General features: G+C 35.0%; 1 protein-coding gene across 4 annotated transcripts in view; it reads left to right on the top strand.

The window, feature by feature from the left end:
• Nucleotides 1–16,940, top strand: part of faf (ubiquitin carboxyl-terminal hydrolase-like faf) — a 1,326,265-nt gene extending 1,309,325 nt beyond the window's left edge. For all 4 annotated transcript variants that reach the window (XM_090382082.1, XM_090382083.1, XM_090382080.1 and 1 more), the window contains one exon: nucleotides 15,903–16,940. In XM_090382082.1, the coding sequence (XP_090238208.1) occupies nucleotides 15,903–16,313 (411 nt within the window). In that variant the 3' untranslated portion in view covers nucleotides 16,314–16,940. The remainder of the gene's footprint in view (nucleotides 1–15,902) is intronic.
• Nucleotides 16,941–19,998: the final 3,058 nt, after the last annotated feature.

Genomic DNA, 19,998 nt, shown 5'->3' with positions numbered 1-19,998 from the left:
ATTATGGATAATGACTGAAGAATATTGCAGTTCTGATCGGGGTAATAATTCTAAAAATATACAACGTTGACTATCTCATTGAATACTTCAATTTGTTCTATAATCAAGCGCCACATTACACGGCATAAAAGCAATAAAAATCGTTATTTAAAAAATTTGTATCTTTTTTGACACTAAAATAGGGAAAAATAGTAAGGGAAGAGGTTAAAACTTTGGTTCATGGTACGAAAAGTTCGTTGTGTGGAGCATTCGCCGTACGAGACCCCACTGTACTTCCATTTGAGAGACCTTCTGATAGAAGCTGACAAACCTGAACACTCAGATCTGATACTGAAAATGACTAAAATAAGCAGAATCACTTAGTTACAGTTACTTCATGTAATGATGAATTGTCAAAAAGGATAATCAGACAGTCGGACCTTCTCTTCATAGGAGAAGATAGAGTGGGAGATGCAAAATCAAAAGGTTTTTCGACTGTTAAATTGGATCTGATATAATACATATATCAGATCCAATAAGATGTTATAACTGTCAGAAATGTGCCTGTTCCTAAGCTGTGTGCTGAGACAAAACTACAGCCAAACTGGAATGCAAAGCATGAATATCATGAATATAGGAATGATTCCTATATTGTAAAACATGTGAGTAATGGAAGACAGGATAAAAATTCAAAAATACATAGTTTATTTGAAAACAGAATGAATATTTTTTTTATATCAATTTAAATTTATATCAATTCAACCAAAATTTACATCACAATCATAGAAAACAAATATGATGTTTCAACTCAGAAGTTACTAGCTCCAAGTGCCAAGCAAACTGACCAAGTCTTTCTGGTTTATTAATTAGTGTGTTATTCTAGTATGAGTACTAGCTCTGTTTAGTTTTTTGGAAGCTGTGCTTGCAATGTACTTTTTGGAGGAAACTCTCTTTTACCAAGTATTGAATCAGTACCAATTCAATACGTGGTAAAAGGGAGTAAACATGGATCATTTTAACATCTGGTATGACAGAGCTCTTATGCTCCATTGTAGCATGCAACATTGTAACAAAGAGAATCAGAAAAGACAATTCTTTATTGGACACCCCTTACTTCTTAATTCATTCACTAGGACCAAAAACTCAGCAGCTTCTCCCCATTTCTTGTTCACAAGAATATAGAGCATGTGGCAGGTACGTACTCTTAAAATGGTTAGAAAACTCCCTTCAAGATGTCTTGTAGAAATAGCTATTATCAAAAATTCTAAGCAACTCTTGAAACAAGCAACTTTCAGATCTTCCTATTTTGGTAACCTTGCACAGAACTTCATGTCGTAGGACACAAACTATGCCAGTGCAGTCAAAAGCACTAAATATCCTTCAGTACAAAAACACATCACAGTTCACCCAAAACTTCACTTGTTCAGTCGGCCAGGTCCTTTATTTTGGTTAAGAGACATTCACGGTTGTCTGTTATCCAAAAGAAAGGATCTGGCCCAATTGTGGTTTTGAGATATTGTCCAGAACACTAGACAATATCTCAAAACAACAATTGCTGACAAAAGAGACACAAATTCTACCTTATACCACTCAGAACAATATGGATTTTATGTCAGAAAATAGATGATACAGATACAGTTATTTTCTTGGTGCTGACGAAAGTATATATGTTAATCACCTAGTATATTTGAAATATGACATTTTTCTGATATACAAACACAATTTAAATTGAATTTCAACATACAATATGATATTGTACATTGAAATTGTATTTAAATTGTGTATTTACTTTTGAAAGATTGACTGAAGTAGAACTAAATCCCAGACAAAGTTCTATTCCATTAAACTGGAATAGCATTCCTTGGACTTATTTGATGAAAAATTGACATTCCTGCAACACATTTATGAAGTGCAGAGGGGGCCCCAAACCTCCTGTTGTCCATATCATTGTACTTTACTTCAGTTTTGTTGTGCACTTGTCAAGCCCAAACTGGATTATGGGTCTCAGGTCTGTGCTTCAGCCAGAAATAGTGTATTGCAATGGCCAGATGAAATCCACCTTCATGCCATCCATACTGCTACTGGAGAATTTAGAATGTCTCCAGTCCAGAGCCTATATGTCTAAGCTACTGAACCACTTTTCTCTTCAACAAAAACAATTGTCGCTATAGTATACCTTTAAACTAAAATTCCTGTCAGACTACCCAATGTGAACATCCGTTTTGGACCATGATGGGAAAATCCTTGTAACATCCATCAGACTGCCAACTGCCCCACTGGTATTTGTGTCCGAGAGCTACTTAGAGAGCTTAATGTCAGTGGACAACGTTTCCCAGTCATCAAGGCAACTCCTTCCACCCTTTAATGCTAATCCACCACATGCAACTTCTTTAAAAACTGGGGAAAGGCCAGCACTCCACCTTCTTTCTACCTACAACTCTATGTTGCCTATCTAGCTCCTTACTTTGATATGTGAACTGATACTGAAACTGACAAATTCAGTTTTATCGGTTAATGAATGCCCACAAATACAGCATATACAGAATTATATGCTGTAGAGCCAGCCTTGGATCACATTAAAACATACAATTATCAAAAGTGTATATACTGATTCTCTAAGTGCATTATATGCTTTATCCATTAGGAGATAATTCTCATCCTGCCCTGTCTAGTCCCACATTCAGCAGATGCTACTTTATCTTTCTGAATGTTCATATGATTTCTGCTGGATCCCAAGCTACATCAGGATAAGGGGCAGTGATCTGGCTCATTCTGCAGACAGATCAGCACAATCCCAGAGTAGTTACATCCTTTTTGGTCCCCTAAACAGATGACAGTGAGTAATACATATTATATTATATTCTCAGGCATGGACAGGTAGCAAATAAATTATATCAGATTAAACCTGTAATCAAACTGTGTGCAGTCTATGCTGCACAAGAACCATAGGGAGGAAGTTGTTCTGGCTCGCCTCCACATAGGACACAGCCATCTTTCTAACTACATTTGTTTCTCTAAGGATTGATGACATTCCTCAGTTCCTCCTGTCTGTGACACTATTTCAACTATCCAGCATATTTTATCAGAATGTTCCATTTTTATAAGTGAATGCAGTTTATCTTTTACTTGTTTTAGCTACTTGACCTATACACAATCATAATTTCTCTAACAATTATCTCATGTCAACAGCTTTAACTAATCAAATCCTTATGCTTGTTTGCACTTATTTAAAATATATATTTTATATTTATATATTTCAATCAATAATAGACTATGTAATAGTAAACCAAAAATTAGCAAAACAAAGTCGAGATACCAAGGTGTTTAGAGGATATGATATTAATTCAGATCATTTTTTAGTGGCTTCAAAAATAGAGTTATGGGCTAAATGGAAGAAGAGAAAAGCTATTAAACAGAGGAAGTAGGAGTTAGGTTACAAAGTCTACTTCAAGAAGAAAGTATACAAAATTTATATGAAAAAAGGCTTAAAGACGAAATAAGTAAAACATTGGAGAGAGAACAAATAGAAGAATAATATACGAAATATAATTTAAAAGATAGCAAAAGAGACACTAGGACAATTCAGGAAAAACTATAAGAAGGGGGGGTAAAGATATGGAATGAAGAAATAGCTAAAGCAGTACAAGACAAACAAGATAAATATTTTAATATAGACAAAACAGGACAAGTGAGAATGAAGAAATATATAAACAAGAACGTAATAAAACTAAAGATATAATAAGGAAGGCTAAAGCAGAGTCGTGGGATAGATTTATAAGTACAATAGAACATGATGTTCATGGAAGACAAAATTTGGCATATAAAATGATAAAACACTTGAATAGCACAGAGAAAGACACTTCAAGAATAAATATAATAAAGGAAGAACAATGGAAAAAACACAAAAGATCCAACATATCAAATAGAAGAGATACAGTTAGACCCAGTTAGTGACATAGATCCGATAATGAAGGACAAATTCGAAAAGGCATTGAAAGCTACAAAAAATAGGAATGGATGGTATAAATGCAGAACTGATCAAGTATGGAGGAAGTTTTTTAAAAGACAGGATACTAACTTTATTTAATAAATGTTGGAAACAATATAAAATACCAGAAGAATGGAAGATAGCAAAAATTATTTCAATATTTAAAAAAGGAAATAGAAATGATACAAAGAATTATAAACGGATTATCATATTAAATACAATATACAGGGTGTCTCAAAAATACATGGCATAACTTCAGGAATGAGTTCCTCATATGTAGACAATAAAAATATTTTATATCAACATAGTTCCGAAAATTCTTGGTTTCCGAGTTTTGAAGGTCTGTCTATGACACTTAACTGTTCACATCACCTTGTGAACAGTTAAGTGTCATAGACAGACCTTCAAAATAACAGTAATTGTTCAAAATGTCCACCTTCTGCCTGAATACAGGCCTCACATCGACATCTCATGGACTCGCGAAGATGATGCCAAATTCCTGGCATGTTTTGCATTGTCTCACAACCTGCCGGCACCTCCGTAGCCAGGTGGGCAGGAGCAGTATGCACATGCTTCTTGATTAGACTGGGGTTCGAGCCAGTGACCACCAAATACAGAGGATGCAGAAAGGTCAGGGAATGACCACCGCATATCCCCGGAGCAATATGGCCTTCGTTGCTAATGCTCCTAAAAACCAAATAACAAACAAACAAACATCACAATCTACCAAAATTCAATTGCGGAGAGTTTCAACATCAGCTACCGGAGTCGAATACACCAATGCTTTTAAATGGCCCCACAAGAAGAAATCTAGTGGGTTTAAATCAGGTGAGCGTGGAGGCCAGGCAGTTGGTCCACCCCTCTACTTCAGAAGTTATAGATCTTGGTCGTCCTCTGTTGGCAGCATGAGGTGTAAAGGTCCCATGTTCACAAAGGCGGCGATGGATACCTTCAAACGTTTTCCTGTCTGGACATCTTCATTCAGGGAACCTTTTGTGGTACAAATGACGAGCCTCCAGAGCATTGCCGTCCAACAAACCGTACATAAAGTGCATATCGCTTGCTCCTGATTTGAGTACATGGTCGGAATGGAAAACCACCAGATTCTATCAGTACCTTGTGATGAAGGAAATCACCTGTGGGAGATAAGACATTTCAGTTAATAACTCGGAATCCAAGCATATCCGGAGCTATGTTGATATAAAATATTTTTATTGTCTACATATGAGGAACTCATTCCTGAAGTTATTCCGTTGTATTTTTGAGACACGCTTTATAAAATGTATAGCAAAATAATAAATAATATAATTAAAATTATCTCTGATGAATATTAATAGAACAGGCAGGATTCAGGAAAGGAAGATCATGTACAGATAATATATTTATATTAAAACAAATAACAGAAAAACAAAAGGAGGTTAATTTAGAAACGCATTTAACATTTATAGATTACGAAAAAGCATTTGATTGAGTAAACAGACAAAAACTATGGGACATATTGAGTAATAAAGGATACCCAAAGCATCTTACAAAAATAATACAGAGGTAATAAATTAACAGAAGAAAGTATAATAAATCAAGGAGTTAGACAGGGATGTAGCTTGTCACCAACATTGTTTAACATATATATATCGAGTATATGATATGTAAATGGAAAGAGAAAATTAATACAGGGATATATTTAAATACAAAGAATAGGATTAATACACTGTTATTTGCAGATGATCAAGTAATTATTCAAGATAGTGAAGATAATTTACAAAGAGCAGTATTTAAATTAAACCAAATAACAGAAGAATATAAAGTTAAAATATCAACAATGAAAACTAGAACAATGGCTTTTAAAGGAAAAAATATGGTGAGAACAAAAATAGTTATAGACAATAAAATATTAGAACAAGTAAAACATTTTAAATATCTAGGATGTGATATAACATGTGATGTTGAAGAAGCTATGAACCAGAAATTGGCAAAATTTCAAAATATATATGGAACAATAAAAAGAATTGTGGCTAAAAAAACAAGGAAAGAAACACAATTGAAATTTTACAAAGTAATGGCAGTAACACACTTCTTTACGGTTCTGAAACATGGATACCAAAACAAAGAGACAGTAATAGAATACAAGTTGCAGAAATGAAATTTTGAAGATATGTTAAAGGATGTACAAAATTAGATAAAATACCAAACGTAAATATTAGAAAGGAATTAAAGATTTACTCAATTAACAAAAAAATTATAAATATAGACAAAGATGGAAATAACATGTAGAAATGATGGAAGATAATAGATTCCCTAAATTAGCTTACACCTATAGAGCAAAAGGAAAAAGAGACAGAGGAAGACCAATAAAAGATGGGCAGACCTCTTTGAGATCGGAACAGGCAGATTGCCTAATCTGAAGGAAGATAAGATAAGATATTTGTTCTACTGGCTTTTTATCCACATACCTTTTGACATAATGACCAAATTCCTTAAGTCACCAAAATCTTTCATGCTTTTATCTTTTATATGACCTGGTTTTTGGATCAACATAGCCTTTATTACTAACATATCACTAAAACCCCAACCAGCCAACTTGGAAAAGCGAATCACAGACGGTGTACATTCCAGCAACTTAAAATTCAGAAGTCAAGGCCTGAAGATTCCTAAAGGCACCTAACATTAACTTTGTGACACTAAATGGTTAAAAGACCAGAAATGTGTGTAATTGCCTGTAATGTTACTGTAATTGGCATTCCCTCAATGGCAGTGGCTCAGAGAAGCTGTTTGCAGCGCTTCTCTGAATGTCCCAAGAATGCAGTCATTTTACATATTTGAGAGGGAGCCCCCAACCCTTCTGAATAAAGAAGAGCAAAATTTTCCCTATGGGCTTCATACCAGTTGAGTGAATTATCAGATACCTAGGCATTGGAGCTTATAGGGTTTCAGTTTTGGGCCTCTTTGCTGAAGTGGTGGTGGTTTCTGTATCCTACATAAGATACTGTACATGTCTACACATCAATAACACGTCAGAAGATGTTGAACACATTTTGGAATATGATATCTGAATGGGATCCTCTTAAAGTCTGAAGAGGAAATCTGTTTGTAGCTAAAATCTGAAAGAGCTACATCTGCAAAACAAATGTTTATATCTAAGGATGTAAATCTGGTCTTGAATAGAAACTTCATTGTTACTTTCAGTATGCCAATATCTCTTGTTCTCCCACAGCAAGATACTTGTATCACCCAGTACAGCCATATATCATCCCTTAAGATGCTTTAAGTGTTAAAAATATGGACACTTGCAAATAGCTTACCATGGTGCCCTTTCATTCGATTGGTTTGGTACAAAGGACCATGAAATTACATCATCTTCTGCTACAAAAACCCACCTGTATCAACTGCCAAGGAGAGCACCCTGCACATTCATGAGCATGTCAGAAGTAGAAGGAAGGAAAAGAAATACAAAGACTTAAGTAGAGCTCAATATCTCATACCAGGAGACAAGAAAAGCAGTAAAACCAGTAAATGGCAGTAAGGCAATGCTAAAAAGGTTGCAAAGAAGTTTTCCATTGGGACATAAATGAAAATAACTATACTGCTGAAAGTGTTATTCATGCCCATTTCCATAAATAGCTACTGAGTTCTTAAAATCCCACACAGAAAACTGAGTCAGCTGTAACTCCAATATCAATACCTACTAGTCCTCCACCACTACTGAAATTCAGTGTAAAAAAAAAAAAAAAAAAAAAAAAAAAAAACCACAGAAAGCACAAGAACAAGCCAGAACACCACAATCCCAGAACAGTCATAGCCTGTTAGTCCCCTGTAGAGACTACAGGCAGGTAATGAACTATAAATTACTCACCCAATAGCAATAATCTAATCTGCACAGGAATCGTAGGGAGGAAGTTATTCTTGCTTGCCTCTGCATAGGACATAGTCATCTTACACACTCATTCTTGCTGAGGTTAGATGGTGACCTTATGTATGAGAATTGTGACACATTTTTAACAATTCAACAGATTTTATCCAAGTGTCCACATTATAGACATGACATGTTTTATATTTTACTGCTCTTAATCATCTGATACTCAGTCTGATGTTATCTGACAATGATCACATTCCTTTTTTACTCTCATTTATAAAATGTCCCTTTTATACCTTTAGTGCATATTTTTATCCATATACTTTTTTTGACATAATGACCTAATTCGTCAAGTTGCTGTTAGTTTTACCTGTTATTTTTACACAATCTGGTTTTGTTGAATTATAGCCTCAGTCACTATTGTGCCAGTAACACCCAAAATGAACCAAAATATTCCCCAGAGTTCCTTGTTCTCAAACAAAAAAAAATTAAAAACAGACTCTTAATTTTACATCAAAGGTTGTTTACCCATATAATGGGCCATTTACGAGCTAAAAACAGTTCTCACCTTTACGAAGTAAGTGCCCTTGGACCTGATGTCCATTATGAAATGATTAAACTCATTTTTCCAAAATCCATAGACCACCTGCTCTTCCTGAACAACAAAATCATCCTTGAGGAGCAGTTTCCAGAGGTCACCTACTGCAAGGCAACTGTCCTTGCCTTTGCAAATCTAGGAAAGGATCCTAAATTTCCAACAAACTACTGTCATATTTCTCTGCTTAGCTGTTTGTGAAAAATATTGGAGAGAATGATCAATGCTCATCTTATGTGGTACTTAGAATTGTGTGACTTTCAAAGAAACAGGTCCACTTTAGACCACTTAATTAGACTGGAAACATCTATCCAAGATGCTTGTCTAAAATGAGCACACTAATGTAGTATGGAAGAAGTTTATGATGCAGCTTGCAGATTTGATCTTTTAAAAGTCTAAGAGATACCTTCCAGTTTTTATTAAAAACTTTTTACCTTGTCATTCTTTCTGTGTGTTTGTGTATGATTAACCCTCTCACAATCCTTTTGCCAAGAGGAGGAGCACCTCAAGGATCTGTTTTAAGTGTTATGCTTTTTGCCATTAAAGTAAACTCCATTAGCAAACAACTTCCTGCAACCATAAACAGTGCCCTCTCTGTCAATAACTTTAGGATATTCTCCCTGTCATGCAACAGGATGGTTATTGAGAGACAACTGCAACAAGCCATTGATCACCTCAACTCCTGGACAATGACTGGTGGTTTCAGATTCTCACCACAGAAGACTGGTTGCTGCATTTATTTTAACAAGCATAACCTTCACTTTGAACCTGAATTGTGGCTTGGACAGAGCACTATTCCAGTAGTAATGAAGACTTAATTATTGGGACTCATTTGACAAAAAGTTGACAGTTCTTCAACGTATTCATCATCTCCACACGAAATGCATGAAAAAATTGAATATTGTCTATGCTCTTGCGCTCTCTCTCTCTCTCTCCCCCCCCCCTCTACTTCATGAGGTTCAGACAAACACACTTTGTCTGTATCGTGCACTTGTCCAGTCAAAAGTAGATTATGGATCTCAGGTATATACATCTGCCAGAAATTATTATTATTATTATTATTAGCTATATAGTGCAAGGAAGCCTGAGGCTTATGCTGCACCAGCTAAAAAAAAAATTTCCAAGTTACTCAGAGAGAGAGAGAAGTAGAAGGGAATCACCAAGAAGAGAAGAATGATGATATCCAGCTCAGGACCCTGGGTGTGCCAAGTCCATACTCCAATAAAGAGTCCTTCGCTGGCTTGACTTCATTCATCATCAGGCTATTCATATTTCTACTGATCCGTTCAGAACATCTCTTGTCTGAAAGGAAACAAACCATTTTTGTTACTTTGGCAAACACAGTTGTCTTTTCAATATGCTTTTAAGCTGAACTCTCTGCCAGACTACCCCTCATGGAAATATGTTTTTAAGCCATGCTGGTATCCATATAGTATTCATGTCAAGAGCTATTCAAAGACCTTCATCTTACAGTAGACAGAGTTGCCCGAACACCAAGGCAACTCCCATCTGGCATGCTCATGTACCATCATATGACTTCTCCCTTAAGAAATAATGAAGGCTTATACTCCATCTTCCATCTACCTTCATCTCTATTGAGTACACCAGGAACTCACAAATAATCTTGGCCTGTCAGTCCCCTATACAGACTACAGGCAAATAATACATAATTTTTAAAAATAATAATTTTTAAAAGCAGATATAATAAGTTATATCTGCTTTTTTTAATCATCTGCCTGAGCCATATAACGCTCAGTCAGATTTTATCCAATGATTACCATGTGTTTTTAATTTTTTACACACTATGTATACACATATATAAAATAGACAATTTATTTTTATTCTTATACTGCCTTTTGTTCCTTTCTATACACTGCTTTTTGTGTGTTTATTAAGAGCTTTAAAATCAAACTCCAATCCGATTTTTTTTTTTTTTTTTTTGAGTGTCTCCTCTTGTACCAGGGAAATCTGAAACACATTCAAAGCATAACTTCCTTCATCTAGCATTCATGCACTAGAAAGTGACTTCACTGCAGGTAATCGCAAAGTTTTCTCTTGTATTCTTGACATTGAAGCAGTTTCAGAATTCCCCAAAAGTGGCTCGGCTCTTTTTTCTCCATCGGTGTGTCACCTTTGCATTTAGTGAATGTAATCATGTGGTAGTATCACTTGAAATTAGCAGTCACATTTTCATTCATGAGAGTGGGAAAAGATGAAATTCATCATTCCATTTTCACCATCAATAAAATGAGTGAATTTGAACTCTTGGTTAGGATATCCAATGGTGACACTGACATAATAGAACTAATGGAAATGTGGTGTTACTGAAAAATAGGAGTTAAATGTGCTTTGGACAGTCTAGTGATCAAGACCCACTAAATCAAGAACACCAAATAACCATATTATGAATTGCTGAGTGTTAATTCAAAACATGGAAATCAAAGTATGGCTTTGTCTAAAGTAATTGAATACAAAGTTTGAGACAACAGCACACTGTGCATTTTTATTCAGAGGCCAGAAATAGGAGATGATAAGTTTACTATAGTATGTACAATATACTTAGAAAGAACAGGGATGATAGAAGGAGTCATGCTTCTTATCAAAAGCAACCTAAACATGACAGAAACTTGTTGCAGATTCAGAAGTTTTATTTGCTATTGAGTCTTCACGGTGAGAGTTAATTGGAAGAAAATGTATAATGAGAGTGATAGCAATTTACAGACCAGGAAATTATGACAAGAGCCTCTACATGCAGATGAAGTGGGTGAGCAATGTTCCCCATGGTTGGAACTTTACTGTGGGGAACAAGATTTATAGGAAAGTTCTAGGGACAATATATTCTAGACCCAATCATCACCCACAAACCAGATGATATCACAAGACTATTATGGAGTTCTAAGTTGGATGATGAGGAGAGAGGTGGCAGTTGTTAAAGGCAAAAGCATGGGTTTCAATTTCAAGACAGAAGATTGACAGCTTATAGTGCTACTTGGCATCTCTCATCGGAGATATAGCACATAGAGGGTGGATACATTAGAATTATGGAATACCTTTAATGATATAATGCATGAAAGCAAATAAAGCTCTTGTAGTTGATGGCATATACCCAATAAATTTGAAGGAAGCAGCAAGAGATTGCACACTGTTAAGATTAATTATGGGAGAATCATAGAGTTGGGAGCAATTTATTTGAAATGTAGAAGTGCTAACATATTGCCAATATATCAAGTACTAGCAACATGTTGCCAACAGAGTACAGCAACAAAATCCCATTGTTCAGGCTCTTGGTTCAGCAGTTATTTTTAATGGAAACATGACAAGCATTGAGAAAGGTGCACTTTATTCCATTCAATATTTTAGCAGTTTTTAATCAGTTTCTTTCCACATGATGTATTATCAACAAACAGTTTGAAAGGTAAGTTACGAAATTTTACCATTCCTTTAAATCCCACATAAATATATTATGATCACTGCCACCTGGTGGTTCCTTTATGTGGAGACTTAATGCATGAAGAGTCGTTGCTGATAATCAGGTCTTTTTCTTGTTGCCTCTCTAACATGCTACTGTAGAAAACAGTCCCACTAAATTTGTGTGACTGTGCAAGTAACCAACTCACAAGTTCTAATCAATATCTGGAAAATTAACCAAGAAATCAGGAAGACATTCTGATATTTTGGCCCTTACTAGTTGTTCATTATATTTTCATTTGCATGAAAAGAAAAACTCTGCACTCTTTGGAATAAAGTTTTTGAAAAAAATATATATATATTCTTCCTTAATGTGTTTTTCAATTTATTAACAAAATTTCAAGAAAATTCATATATCGTAAGTCACAGTATAGATTGCAAAAACTGGTGTCAAACAGAAAATGCCATATTGTACCGTTAAAATAAAAATTCATGTTACTTATATAGAATTGGTTTTTGAAAACTATGTTACTACTGCACCAGCCCTGATTGTGATTTTTTTTTTTTAGTATGAGTACTAGCTTTCATAAAGTCCTTCATGCTCATGAAATTACTACCATCCACTAGCAACATATCACTTTTATTGCTTGTTTCCTGGTGAGCATTGCCCTTGCTGCCATGTGGTGGGACTGAAAACCTAGCCAGTAAATCTAACCACTGCTAAAAGAAGTGAAAATGGATTACATAGCCACCACTATAATCAATACAATACATAGCCACCACTATAGTCAATGAGCTCTCTACATAGTGACATTCATCAAATAGATCACAATCCCCCCCCCATCTCCATCTTCAAGATATGAAAAAATTTTATGAACAAGCTAGAACTATCAGCATTCTTGATAATGCATTCCTTGCCAACTTAGCTTATAAGATCTCTTGCCTTTCACCATCTCAGTGTGTGTACAGAATGCAATAGGATTACCAAAAATGGTAAAACAACTCTACACTGGAGTCATTTTACCAATTTAGCCTTGAGATGTATTGATACAAACTATGGAAGCAAAACATTGAGCTATTATTGAAACTGTCATCCATAACTAGAATCCCAATTAAAGTCATCTCACATATGAGTTGCTTTTTGACCCCCCCCCCCATAACACATTGGGCTCGCCAACATGTAGATACAAAGCTATGTGTACAAACTGCAGTTTCAAAAAATTATTTCACAAACATATCTCTACAATGTCCAGATTGCAAGAGCAGTTATCTGGCTAACTTGAAATCGTGTGCTATATGATAAACTGATGGGGAGAAAAAGGTGAATTAAGAGGTATGCAAAGAAAGGAATTTTTCAAGGTCTGATTGAAAATTAAGTCACATCATGAAACTAGAAAATAAATCAAGTTAACTATGCCAGAGTGTACCCAAATCACCAAGCTGTGGTAATTCAATTGGAGGTATCGGCCCACCCCCAGTATATAATTTGCAGGATGAACACTATGTACTTGCAAAACACTGCCCTGTTTCCATGCCAAGTTTAGTAGACCACACCAATAACACCCCAATAACAGTTCTGCTTAAAATCATGTCAGATGATCAAGCACCAAAGAAGCAACCAAGGCAAGATGTAATTGAAGTACAACCAAACGAGTATAAACACAGATTACCATCCAAGAGGAAACTACCTCTCATAGTGAGAGCTATTAGTATTAGTAATGGCCATGTGATGCAAAAATAAATAATAATAAGAGAAAAGGAATTAGACAACTTATGCATTTCCCTCCTCCCATAGGTAACAATCCAGCTGACCTTTGAATTTCCCCAAACTGTCAGCCTCTACCACCCATGTAGATAACTTATTCCTGTAATTTATAACTCGCTGGCTAAAATAAAACTTCCTGCAATCCAGTCTAAACATCTCTCCCCATAACTTGAATTTGATCCCTAGTTCTAGAATCATTTATAACCTTGAAAAATTCATGCTCATTCATTTTACTATTGCCTCTCAGAGCCTTAAACACCTCAATCAAGTTGCCTGTGAGGTGTCTACCTTTCAAGAAGCTCGATGTCTTTTTTTAGGTGCCGTCTCTGCACTTGAACACAATATTCCAAGTGTGGTCTAACAATAGACTTATATAATGGGATTATGATATCCTTATCTCTACTAGCAAATGTTCGCTAAATCATCGATAGGACACCATGGGCCTTCCTTGCAGCCTGTCTACAATGCTCAGAGAACTTCATGCCTGACCGTATCATAACTCCAAAGTCCCTTTCTTCCACCAAGTGTGTAAGTTATTTTGGGGTTACTTTCCTCAGGTGTAAGACTTTTGCACTTTTCTGGATTAAAGCATTTTCCACTTTTCTGGTCATCCCTGAAGTCTATCTAGGTTACTCTGAAGAAGCTCTGCTTGGCGGTGATCATTAACTACTCTACCAATCTTTACATCATCTGCAAATTGAGACATCATGCTCTCTATCCCTTCATCGATGTTAATTAAGAAAATCAAAAACAACAATGGTCACAATACTGATCCTTGGGAAACCCACTTCTTACATTGACCCAATCTGAGGAATAACCATTTATCACAACCTTCTGCCTCCTGCCCTGAAAATCAATCTAAGGATTTTCCCTGTGATTCCAACCTGTTTCAGCTTATAAAGTAACTGCTCATGTGCTTTGCTGAAATCCAAATAAGCAATGTCAAAATTATTCCCTAAATCCAGCTCACAAGTGACCCTGTCAAAATAGCTAACCAGATTTGTTAAACATGATTTTCCCTTTACAGAACCATGCTGCGTATACTTTAGAATTCCATTTCTATCCAAATGATCCTGAAAATTCCATCCTCGATCATTGCCTCCATGATTTTCCTTACTACTGAAGTTAGACTGACAAGTCAGTAATTTTCCGCCACACTCTTAAAGGTAGCAGTATTTGACCTAAGACCACTGCATGGGTAAGTTTTCTTGCATTATTCCAGACAGCAAATGTTGCTTACCTTTTGCAAGATTCTGTGCTTCCCTGGGAGTATTGGATTTTGCTTATCATTTTATTTTTTTCATCCCCCACTTTTTTTTGTAGTTTTATCATTTTGCCTACATTGGTTTGTTTGATAACTTCTCGAATTCAGATAGCATTAGCATCTCACAAGTATGATCTCTTGCAATTAGCAGAAATTATGATAACTTTATGGTCTAACTTTATTGCATCCAACAGTGACTCTTGCAAAAAATTTCTACCCTTTTAACCTGTTTTTGTGCACTACTTAAAACAATCCTACTCTGGATTGTTCTCCATCTAATTAAGTTTATTTCAATCATGAAATCACATGTATCAGTTGATATTTTCAAAATTATTTTGCCCTCAATTCACTAGATAGTTTTGGGGCTGACTTACTATAAGTTATATGGCCTCTTCCAAACTTAGTAGCATGGTTTGTCAAACAGCAAAGTACATTTAGTGACCTCAAAATGAAGGTTGTTATATTAGGAAAGGAATTCTAGTCCTCTTGCAAGAATTACTACCCCACCGGTTCTTTGATATATTTGATTTCAATCCATTGATCTCAAAATTGTGCATTGTCACATCATAGAATTATAAGTATAATTTATGACTTATGTCCTTTTGTTTTCTTATTCAGTGTCATATTTATATCAGTATTAGTGCCACTGCTGAAAATTTCAGACAATGCAGTGCAAGAATAATCCTACATGAGGAAGTAGTTCTCGTGATGTGTTCTCATGCATAATCTCCACAATGTCGAAATTGCAAAAGCACACTAGGTTAGCCAAAACCAAAACATGCCTAACAGTAATTCCAGTTTTTCAAAAATTGACACCAGACTGTTAATTTCTTTTAGTGCAAGTCTGTTTGTAATATGCAGTTCCACATTGATTATCCACAGAGATTAGAAAACAAGAAAAAGAATCTCTTAATAAATATAATTATTTAATGCAGATATGTAAGTAAAATTAATACATTTGCATTCTTATTTTTCATTACTCCTGTAATTTATCACTTTCCTAAAGCATACTTATATTTGAACTTTAACCTTTTTCATTTTATGATTTTACAGGAACCAGAAGAACAAATGTCAGAGGATGGTGATAGCCCTCCCACTGAAGACAGGGCATCATGGCAAGGGCAAGGATCATCTCCCCGTTTGAGTCCTCCTTCCCCTGCTGCTTTAGACAGTACAGGACCCTATCCTACCTCATCGCAACAGCCCCCTACTCATTCTTTGCCTCAGCAGTGTGGAACATCTTCAAATGGCCGTCGTTCTCCAGGTCCTATATCAGCAGTAGATAGTACCAGCATGGGGTGTAGTTGTGGTAGTCATCCACCAGTTTCTCCACAACAGTCCCCCACTCACACGAGAAGCAGTGATACTGTGACAGTGACTGTGCAACCCACAGCCGTACATACTGAGGCACAGGAGGACAGTGAAAATAAATCACCCGAACAGACCTGTAAAAGTACAGAGTGATGAGTTACATAGTTCTAAATTCTTTTTTTTTTTCTCCAGGACTATTTCTTACATATTTTGTGTGATTTGTGAATGTAGCATCTAGCTTGATGGCACCAAACTGATGTACACTAAAGCTGCTAACTAGGACAGTGTTTTATATTCTGATCAGTCACTTTTTTTAAAGTGGTGACTGTGTCACCTTTGCTTCAAACTTAGCCTTGTTTTGTAGGCCTCTTGTGGAGATCCTGTTTTAGTAGAATTTAAAGGAAGATACGTTAAATTTTGAATTTAAAAGATCATCTAGAGATTTCGTTCTGTATGTTGCCAAATAACTGGAAGGCTAAGAAATCTTTCACCACCAGTCTTATTTATTTTTGTTAACTTGTAAATCTTCATATCTTGGACCATGAAAGATTTTACTCTGCAGAGGATGAGTTGAGGGGGGAGGGGAATGTGTGTGAAGACAGTAGATAGAAGATTAAGAACATAAACAGAAGAATGTGGCTGTATCATCTGTACCAATGCTGGTAACTGGAAGTTTTAAGAAATACACGGTTAGCTTCTGCAGCTTTGTGCAGTGTAAGTTTTGTCCAAATAGCGTAACAAAGTATTCCAGTGTTACAGAGCTTTGGCTGAGTTTTTGATTATGAATATATATATATGCTTGTATATAAGTAAATTTTTATAGCTAAAGGCAGCTGTGAAAAAATCAGCATTTCACCAGATGAAAACTGCTACATTAACTTTGAAGATCTTGGCTACAGATCAACAGTTTGGTGAACAGCAGGTTTCAAAAAGCATCCCTTATCATTAAGTTTGAAGCATAGAAAACGTGAATAGCATCACTTCTGAATATTTTTAGATGCCTGTACAGACGTCATCAAGAGTTGACTGAGCTGCATCTGAATAACAGTTGTGGAATCTGCAAATTATATTCAGAACTTTTTTTAATAACTTATAAAACTGTGGCCATAGAAATGCAAGATGAATCCGCAACAGCTGCATTTCAAGATGGCCAATTATTTACTGTTTGAGTTGCAATTTGAGTTTACAGTTAGAAAAATTTCCCCACGGGTGTTTTTTTTTTTTCTTTTAAGAAGGCTTAAGGAGGTTACTACTGAACTAATACAGTTACATAAACTTCTTATGGAGGTTTTAATATATGAACATTGATTCATGCGATATTAATAAATAAATACGGTTATAAAGAGAGTTTTACAGCTCAATAGTAAACACTGATATGTGAATTCTGTACAGTTTATTTTACCAGTAGCACATGTACAGACATTTCTTTTGTAAAGCTGTATTCTTTTAAGGGAACACAGGAGTTCAACAGCTGCATGATTTTTATTTTCTATTTTTTATTTTTATTTTTTTTTTATTTTATTATTTTTTTTTTTTTTTTAGGTAAAGGGAACAGAGATGTCAACGGCTGCATGAGTTTTTGTTCCCTTCTATCTCTTATATATATGTGTGTGTGTGTGTGTGTGTGCGCGCGCGCATGTGTGTGTTCCCTCACTTATCCTATCTGTATATTTCTGATTTCCCATGCGTTTTTGTTTAACCTTGTTCTCAGTGACTGCATGCACTGGTATTTGTTTATAGGCATCCCAGATACCCTCAGCTGTTTCTTGATTGTGTTTACATAGTAATGGTGATCCACAGACTAACTATAGAGAGCTGCAAAACCTGTATTTTGTAAAGTGGGATTACCCAAGACATGTCAGCATTTCCAGCTGAGTCACAATAAAATGTTTCTTTGAAAAGTTCTCTGTTTATTTACTTCAATGTTAATCTCTCTCTCTCATTTGATTTAATCTTTAGTTCTCAGACTTTCACCAAACACCTACATTTCAATAGTGATGGTATTCTTATTTAAGTATAGCCATTACTTCACTGGTAAGTGGTCACACCATATATGAATTGGTCAGGTGAGGAATACACAATTTCTTCTCCCAGAGGGAAAAAAAAAAAATAGCCATAGAATAAAGGCACTATAGACACCATACACTGATGCCGTGTAGTTTTAGTTACTTTGGTGCAAACAACAGCAACAAATGAGAAATGCTCGTATGATTTCAGAAATGTTTCTGCTTTAAAAAACATTTTTCAGAAACTGTTACCACACTTTTAACTTAATTCTTAAAATGCTTCTTCAGTTCAGGTTTATCTGATTTCAAGTAGTGAGATCTCCCACCCCATGAGTTATTTTAGGTTTCTCAATCTGCACAGTATGTAACTTATGTGTATATATTCTTGTATTGAGGTAAAACACACAAAGATCATGTGAACTATTAGTAACTTATTGGTCAAACTGGAACACTGATCAAAGTAGTAAATCTGTAAAAAAAAAAAAAAAACAGTAGTGTGAGATTAAATTCCTTTTCCAACTGATGAAATTCTCTATTGGGGCTGTATAGTTAGCCACTCTAAAGTAGAAATATAGAATTTTTTTCTTTTTCCTCCCTGAATTTTTTTTTTCTTTTTTTTTCTCTGTACATAAAATCCAATCTAGAATACATGCAATTAACATAAGGCCTTAAGCAACCCAACTCCTTTAAGCTAACAGTTGCATTTTTTTTTTTTTCTTCTCTAAGTCTGGGGGTGAGTCATGTCCTTTGTATTTTCCTACCAATTTTCTTTAAATGACAATTCTTTATTTTCTGTTTTTGTTTTGATTTACTACTGATTACAGGAAATTTAAGCTTAATGGATGCCATCCACTTACAATCACTCCTCTCTCAAATTGGGCTTTTTTTTTCATGCAAATGAAGTTCTCATTTGTAGGATGAAAAACAGGAGAATTAACAGAAATAGACAAAAGTAAGTTTCTTAAAAGTCAAACAAGAGATGGATGACAAAAAATTTTGTAAAACTTAAGACCATTTCTAGTTAAAAAAAAAAAAAAAAAACTAAAAATTAAATTTTATAATAAATTTCATTTTTTATGAAAAAAAAAATACTGTTATTTAATAAGTACTGCACTAGCAGTTGTGTTCTTTTTAGGAGTGTGTAATGGAGGAGTTTCTCCAAAGGAATTTTTAAATTGATAATACCTATAATATATGTAGAAAAAGAAAGTATATTTATTGAATTTTGTAGTTTTTGAATACGAAATTTCCTGTTGGCCCAAAGGACTATGTATGTGTGCGTATTTTTTTGAAGTTGTTTTGGTGCATCATCTACAAATGACGTGTGTTATTTGTGAGGTTTTTGTATAAGTAATTTGAATTGAATAATTCTTATGCAACTACTCGCCTATCTTGCGACTGGCTGCATAGATAGTAAATATACTAAAACAACTAAAATTCTTCCACACTCTGAGCTATTAGTGTCTGTTTCTATCCTATTTACCCTCCTAACTTCACCTCCCATTAGATAAAACAGGCAAACAATGACTTTTAACTATAATACATAGCATTTACATAATATATATATATATATATATATATATAATATTAATAAAGTTAATATTTACTCAAGACAGTTTTGAGATGATCTGGATATATATATATATATATATATCCAGATCATCTCAAAACTGTCTTGTTGAGTAAATATTAACTTTATATTTATAGTAGTTTGAGAAATCAGGGTGGAAGGTAGCAACCTTTCAATAATAGTTGAAAAGTGCAACATTCAAGCAAAATTTTAAGAAATTCTTTGGAATTTATATCTCCATATATTTCATGAACGGCCTCCG

This window comes from Mastigoproctus giganteus, chromosome 9 (genome assembly GCF_048544385.1).
Source record: "Mastigoproctus giganteus isolate SK-2022 chromosome 9, ASM4854438v1, whole genome shotgun sequence".
Lineage (NCBI taxonomy): Eukaryota > Metazoa > Arthropoda > Arachnida > Uropygi > Thelyphonidae > Mastigoproctus > Mastigoproctus giganteus.
Note: the sequence above shows the minus strand (reverse complement) of the source record. Positions and strands in the feature narration are given on the sequence as shown.